The following is a 7,500-nucleotide window of genomic DNA, read 5'->3' on the forward strand; positions in this document are numbered from 1 at the left end:
GTCTGTGTGTGTGTGTGTCTGTGTGTGTGTCTGTGTGTGTGTCTGTGTGTGTGTCTGTGTGTGTGTCTGTGTGTGTGTCTGTGTGTGTGTCTGTGTGTGTGTGTCTGTCTGTGTGTGTGTGTCTGTCTGTGTGTCTGTGTGGTTGTGTGTGTGTGTGTGTGTCTGTGTGTGTGTGTGTGTGTCTGTGTGTGTGTGTGTGTCTGTGTGTGTGTGTCTGTGTGTGTGTCTGTGTGTGTGTGTCTGTGTGTGTGTGTGTGTGTCTGTGTGTGTGTGTCTGTGTGTGTGTGTGTGTGTGTGTGTCTGTGTGTGTGTGTCTGTGTGTGTGTCTGTGTGTGTGTCTGTGTGTGTGTGTGTGTCTCTGTGTGTGTGTGTCTGTCTGTGTGTGTGTGTAGGAGCTGCTTCAGGAGGAGACTCGTCAGAAGCTGAATTTAAGCAGCCGGATTAGACAGCTGGAGGAGGAGAAGAACAACTTACAGGAGCAGCAGGAGGAAGAGGAGGAGACACGTAAAAACCTGGAGAAACAGCTGGCAAACCTGCAGGCACAGGTGTGTGTGTGTGTGCATAGGCACAGGTATGTGTGTGTGTATGCATAGGCACAGGTGTGTGTGTGTGTGTGTGTGCGTGTGCATAGGCACAGGTGTGTATGTGTGTACACAAACACACACATACACACTTTTAAACTACTTTTACATTACTTGCATTTACATTTTTTGCATACATTTGCAGACACATCAGTACTGATTCACTCGGTCACAGACTGAAAATATCAGAAATCTAAAACTCTGGAGAAATACAGCTAGTTTAGGTATTTCAGTTACTGCAGAGTACCAAAACTTTAAAGAAGTATTGACACCCCTAGTATAACAGGCACACAGGCCTAGTTTCCCCCTTTAAGTGTGTGTGTAATATTCACCTTGTATATTGTGTGTGTAGCTGTGTGAGACGAAGAAGAAGTTGGAGGATGATGTGGGTGTGGTGGAGGGTCTTGAGGAGGCAAAGCGGAAGCTCCAGAAGGACATGGAAGCCTGTAACACACGGCTGGAGGAGAAGACTATGGCCTTCGATAAACTGGAGAAGACAAAGACGCGTCTGCAGCAGGAGCTGGACGACCTCACGGTTGACCTGGACCACCAGAGGCAGATTGTCTCCAACCTGGAGAAAAAACAGAAAAAATTTGACCAGGTACACAATTAGGATTTTTTTTTTCTCTTTTATGTAATTTTGAAACGTTACTTTAAAGAAAATTATTTTATTTTACAATAGTTTTTTTTTTTTTGGAATATTTATCGCTTTGCACACCGTGTGTGTGTGTGTGTGTGTGTGTGTGTGTGTGTGTAGATGTTGGCAGAGGAGAAGAGTATTTCTGCACGTTATGCTGAGGAGAGGGACAGGGCAGAAGCCGAGGCGAGGGAAAAGGAGACAAAGGCGCTGTCGTTGGCACGAGCGCTCGACGAGGCTCTCGAGGCGAAAGAGGAGTTTGAGAGACTGAACAAACAGCTGCGTGCTGAGATGGAGGATCTGATGAGCTCTAAGGATGATGTGGGCAAAAACGTGCGTCTTTTATTAACGATTAAAAATACGCAGTAATAATCAACTGGTTGTATCACTAGACAAGATTGTGTATAAAAGTGAATACTGTGGGGGGGGGTTTGTGTGTGTATGTGCACAGGTACATGAGCTGGAGAAGTCAAAGCGCACCCTGGAGCAACAGGTGGAGGAGATGCGCACTCAGCTGGAGGAGCTGGAGGACGAGCTGCAGGCTACCGAAGATGCCAAACTCCGCTTAGAAGTGAACATGCAGGCCATGAAGGCACAGTTTGAACGTGACCTGCAGGCCAGAGATGAACAGAACGATGAGAAGAAGAGACTCCTGGTGAAACAGGTGAGTTTCACATTTTGGTGTGTGTGTGTGTGTGTGTGTGTGTGTGTGTGTGTGTGGAAATATCTACCTTCCTTCTCTCCATCATGTCCACCAGCTCTGTACCTTTCCCTGTCATTATATAAACATTGAGTCCCTGTTCTCAGACCTGTACTCCTGCCTTTTCCTCTTCTCTCTCTGTCTACAAACCCTTCTCCCTCCTCTCCTTCCCCCACCAACAGTAGCCCAGTATTCCGGTGTGGAATTCACACTGACGACTCTCATGTTTAAGTTTTACACGTTTTTTACACAGAATGTCCTTCCTGATGAAACCCTCTCTGTTTATCTGGGCTTGGGACGGAGACGGAGATCACTGACCTGTAACCCTGTGGATAGATTAGTGCTTTACTTCCTGTGTTCATACAGAAAAAGAAAACCTTTATTTTATGGATCAGAATAATGAAGAATAACCTTTAACCTTTGTGTGTAGGTACGCGAGATGGAGGCAGAGCTGGAGGATGAGCGGAAGCAGAGAGCTCTGGCTGTTGCTGCTAAGAAGAAGCTGGAGATTGACCTCAAAGATGTGGAGGCTCAAATCGAGGCAGCCAATAAATCTCGAGATGAAGCTATCAAACAACTCCGCAAGCTCCAGGTGTGACATCACTCACTGGTGCACCAGTTACACCTTCCCATTATACACCTGTACTGTATACTGTAGTGTGTGTGTGTGTGTGTGTGTGTGTACATCAGGCTCAGATGAAGGATTATCAGAGGGAGCTGGAGGAAGCTCGTACATCGCGAGATGAAATTTTTGCCCAGTCCAAAGAGAACGAGAAGAAGCTAAAGAGCCTCGAGGCTGAGATCCTGCAGCTGCAAGAGGTGTGTGTGTGTGTGTGTGTGTGTGTGTGTATGTTCTGGCACACACACCATTCATGAAAACATATGCTAATATGCACTTATATGCTAATCATCAAACATATTGCCACGCTCCCTGACCTTCAGTGTGAGATGTTGTTAGTCACTGTGTTTGAGTTTGATGGTGTGAGTGTGTGTGTGTGTGTCAGGATCTGGCTGCATCAGAGAGAGCACGTCGTCATGCTGAGCAGGAGAGAGACGAGCTGGCCGACGAAATCTCTAACAGCGCCTCTGGAAAGTAAGTTCACGCCTATAATATGTCTCGGGTGCAGCCATGTGTACATGTGAGTGTGTAAATGACAGTTTGTGTGCACACGTGTTTGTGTGTAAAAGGTCTGCCCTGATGGATGAGAAGCGGAGGTTGGAGGCTCGTATTGCTCAGCTGGAGGAAGAACTGGAAGAGGAGCAGAGCAACATGGAGCTGCTTAATGATCGCTTCCGTAAAACAGCCATGCAGGTGAACACACACCTCCCTGTGTTTTAATGGTGTCGACACCTTTTAACAGCTTTTTACACTTACCTTCACTTATTCTGGACTTGGACCTGTTAGTAAGTGTGTGTGTGTGTGTGTGTGTGTGTGTGTGTTTAGGTGGACACACTGAGCACAGAACTAGCAGGCGAGCGTAGCGCGTCTCAGAAGAGTGAGACGGCTCGACAGCAGCTGGAGAGACAGAATAAGGACCTGAAGGCCAAACTGCAGGAGCTTGAAGGCTCCATCAAGTCCAAGTTCAAGTCCAGTATCGCAGCTCTGGAGGCCAAAATCCTACAGCTGGAGGAACAGCTGGAGCAGGAGAACAAGTATAACACACTTACATGGATTTATTCTGTTATTAACTCAGATTGAACTTTTTATTTGGATTATTTAAAATTAGTTGTTTGGGTGAAGGAGGGTGAGGTGTTTATGTCTGTGTTTATGTCTGTGTTTATGTCTGTGTTTATGTCTGTGTTTATGTCTGTGTTTATGTCTGTGTTTATGTCTGTGTTTATGTCTGTGTTTGTCTGTGTTTGTCTGTGTTTGTCTGTGTTTGTCTGTGTTTGTCTGTGTTTGTGTCTGTGTTTGTCTGTGTTTGTGTCTGTGTTTGTCTGTGTTTGTCTGTGTTTGTGTCTGTGTTTATGTCTGTGTTTGTCTGTGTTTGTCTGTGTTTATGTCTGTGTTTGTCTGTGTTTATGTCTGTGTTTGTCTGTGTTTATGTCTGTGTTTATATCTGTGTTTATATCTGTGTTTGTCTGTGTTTATGTCTGTGTTTATGTCTGTGTTTATGTCTGTGTTTATATCTGTTTTACACCCAGACTTTGTTCTTGTGAGTTAATGATCAGATGTGATCACGTCCCTTACCATAAAAATCTAAACAAACCTGTTTACAGGGAGCGAGCAGCAGCCAATAAGATTGTGAGACGTACAGAGAAGAAACTAAAGGAAGTGTTCATGCAGGTGGAAGATGAGCGTCGCCATGCCGATCAGTACAAGGAGCAGGTGACCATCACCTTCATGTCACCAGTCCACTTTAACAGGAAGCAGAAATACTTCATTTTTAAGTAACTGTTTCTGTGTTTGTGTGTGTGTTTGTTTGGGTTTGTTTGTGTGTGTGTGTTTGTTTGGGTTTGTTTGTGTTTGTGTTTTTGTGTGTGTGTGTTTGCTTCTGTGGGTTTCTGTGGGTTTTTTTCTGTTTCTCTCTCTGTCTGCATGTTTGTATGTGTGTCTGTGTTTCTCTGTGTGTGTGTGTCTGTGTTTGCATCTGTGTGTTTCTGTGGGTTTTTTGTTTCTCTCTCTGTGTGTGTGTGTGTGTGTGTGTGTGTGTGTATGTATAGATGGAGAAGGCTAACTCGCGCATGAAGCAGCTCAAGCGGCAGTTAGAGGAGGCAGAGGAAGAAGCGACACGCGCTAACGCCTCCCGGAGGAAGTTACAGAGAGAGCTGGAGGATGCCACTGAGGCCAGTGAGGGTCTGAGCCGAGAGGTTAACACACTCAAGAACCGTCTGAGGTAACAAACACACACACTTTACTGTGGTTAGGGTTATGAGCTATGTCTGTTCACTGATGCTCAGAACATTTAAACATGGACACAGTGACGGTCTGAGACAATAAATGTGTGTGTGTGTGTGTGTGTCTCAGGCGTGGGGGTCCGGTCAGTTTCCCCTCCGGCCGCTCGGGTCGCAGGCAGCTCCAGGTGGAGGGCGAGTTCTCTGAGGACGAAGCTGACAACAAAGTGAGCGACTCAAATGAAGCACAGCCACCACAGAACGAGTAGAGAAGAGGAAACAGACACAAACCCCACCCCTGCCTTGACCTCTTATCATTCCTCCCTGCTGCCCCCCTGTGGTACTTCAGTGACATTACACCCTCCAGATCATCACACACTATAACATTCTCCATGTGCAAAAGTGATTGTGCCTCAGTTATCATGACTGATGGATCATCAACACACTCATTCATTCACACGCTTAGTGTATGAAGGGAAATGGATGTAATATGATGGAACATCTTAGTTTACTGAAACACTAATAATCTGTTTAAGTTCAGATAATAAATCAGATTTTCATCTGGAATAATTGTTCTCACACACACACACACACACACACGCACGCACACACACACACACACTTCATATCTGGACTCTGATGAGAGGAAAAAATCCGCATGAGGTTCAGTAATGAATTGTTGATTCAGAGCTTGTAATGAAAACACTAATTAAAAATCTCGTGTTTCAACACTCGCATAATCAGATTCTAATTAGACTTCAATAAAGACGTTGGGTTTATTATTAAAATGGTTAGTGGGATTTTCAGATTATTATGAACAGACGGATGTGTGTGAAACATGGGCTGGTGTTTTTTCCTCCAAAAGACATCACAGGAAGAAATATTAATACCACACACACACACACACACACACACACACACACACAACATCAACTGACTGGAAATGCAAAGCTGTGACGAGGTGTTAGCTTGAACGTTAGCGTATCTCCGTTCTGTTCCATGCTTTAGATAGAAAACAAACTGGAACATTCTGCTTGGGAGAATTCATTAAAACGAGAAAATGTTCGTAAGATTATTTCGATGAAATGTGATTGCAAAATGTTTTAAAACTGCACATGTTGGTAAAAGCCATACAGGAGTCAGACTGGAACAAAAATGGGAGGAAGAGAAGGTTAAGTACTGTTTTAAATGAGAGAAGGACCTTTTTCTTTTCTGTTTAATAAACCGCTGCTTTTCTCTTTTTTGGTGTTGAAGGAAAAATAGGAACATGAAGGATCTGGTTTAATTAGACTGGAACACTACGGTGGTGATTATCAGGCACTACACAGAGTATTGAAGCCACTACAACACTTTCAGTATTACACACGTTTAAAACCCTAAAATCACCCGCTAGCATGTTTACACTTGTCCACAGACACGTTCACGCTATTAGAACAAGAAACTGAGCCATGAGGCCAATGCTGCTAACAAGTAATGAACGTTTATGGGATCCAGTTTAGCATAGAGCGCTAAATGTACATCACACACACCAAAATATCTTTCATTGTACTTGTTCTTGTTTTTTCTTTCACACACTCGTAAACATGTTTAATATAATATAATCTATTCTTTCCTGAATCCCTTAACCTACAGTGTTCGTCTTCAGACTAGGCCACGCCCCCCTGCCAGAGTTTGGGCTTTTCTGTGACTCTAACGTGACACTTTGCTAAACTGGAGGCTATAATTTCCCCTTGTTTGTTAGCCACATTAACCTCACAGTGACCTACAAAAGAACGAAGCTTCACACACCGGACACGTCTCCACTGATCTTAAAGAAAACTGGAAGAAAACTGAATTTACGACCAAAAGTTTGCAATAATAATAATAATAATATGCAGGGTGTCTGTAGACTTGTGTAAATGTCAGTGTTTATTGACGTTGCTTTAAAAAGTGCCTTAGAGTAAACTAATAAAAAAAACTCCAAAACTCTGTCGACAGGTTGAGTTTAACTTGAAGGTGACCTGATGGGAGAATAATAATAATAATAATAATAATAATAATAATAATAATAATAATAAACACTATCTAACTTTTATTTTCTTTGTCTTTGGTTGTTATTGTGCTTTGAGTCATATCCACTTTGCATTGGCCCTTTTTTTGTGTGTAAACCAGCTTCAGTGTTTAAAATTCTTCACACGGGATTTCATTTGGTTTAAAAGCTTTATAACTTCAGCCCATCATCATCATCATCATCATCCAGCGATTATCTTAATTATAATGATCATAATTATTATTAAAATGACTATTATTGCTGTCATTATTATTATTATTATCAGCCTGACTGTTTGACTAGCAGACACTCAGCTGCAGATACGCTATAATCCTCTCCTTTATTCCTCGCCCTTGTATACAGTTACTGTATTTCTAGACAAGTGTTGTGTTTTTTGTAAAGGAAAAAAAAAATAATAATAATAAAAGCTTCATTACAGAAGAAAATGCACATTTGATGTCTTTTGTGTTAAGTTTGGAGAATGTGTTTATTCTCACTGTTCCACTGTACATGTGACGTTCAGACGAAGCATCACATTCACACTGTGTTAGAGGTCAGGACTAACACAGAGTGCTCAGTGTTACACACTCAGATGTGCAACAGAATTGTGTGTGTGTGTTTAAACTAACCCTTGTGTACAGTTTAATTTTAGTGTATTGGAGCAGTTCAGTGCTCAGGAACACGAGTCACTGAGGATTCAAATCAGACTCATGATGGC

The 7,500-nt window shown here is 43.0% G+C and overlaps 2 protein-coding genes across 6 annotated transcripts in view; one reads left to right on the forward strand and one right to left on the reverse strand.

Annotated features, from left to right (window-relative positions):
• The window catches only part of LOC132845065 (myosin-10), a 41,061-nt gene extending 33,833 nt beyond the window's left edge, over positions 1–7,228 (forward strand). For all 3 annotated transcript variants that reach the window (XM_060869085.1, XM_060869086.1, XM_060869087.1), the window contains 12 exons: positions 393–545; positions 934–1,182; positions 1,339–1,551; positions 1,670–1,882; positions 2,349–2,510; positions 2,609–2,737; positions 2,923–3,011; positions 3,107–3,230; positions 3,363–3,571; positions 4,139–4,247; positions 4,583–4,755; positions 4,887–7,228. In XM_060869085.1, the coding sequence (XP_060725068.1) occupies positions 393–545; positions 934–1,182; positions 1,339–1,551; positions 1,670–1,882; positions 2,349–2,510; positions 2,609–2,737; positions 2,923–3,011; positions 3,107–3,230; positions 3,363–3,571; positions 4,139–4,247; positions 4,583–4,755; positions 4,887–5,022 (1,959 nt within the window). In that variant the 3' untranslated portion in view covers positions 5,023–7,228. The remainder of the gene's footprint in view (positions 1–392; positions 546–933; positions 1,183–1,338; positions 1,552–1,669; positions 1,883–2,348; positions 2,511–2,608; positions 2,738–2,922; positions 3,012–3,106; positions 3,231–3,362; positions 3,572–4,138; positions 4,248–4,582; positions 4,756–4,886) is intronic.
• Positions 7,229–7,490: 262 nt separating this feature from the next.
• The window catches only part of ubn2a (ubinuclein 2a), a 15,256-nt gene continuing 15,246 nt past the window's right edge, over positions 7,491–7,500 (reverse strand). For all 3 annotated transcript variants that reach the window (XM_060869089.1, XM_060869088.1, XM_060869090.1), the window contains one exon: positions 7,491–7,500. This exon is cut by the window's right edge. The gene's annotated coding sequence lies outside the window, so the exon portion shown is untranslated.

Source organism: Tachysurus vachellii, chromosome 4 (assembly GCF_030014155.1).
Source record: "Tachysurus vachellii isolate PV-2020 chromosome 4, HZAU_Pvac_v1, whole genome shotgun sequence".
Classification (NCBI taxonomy): Eukaryota; Metazoa; Chordata; class Actinopteri; order Siluriformes; family Bagridae; genus Tachysurus; species Tachysurus vachellii.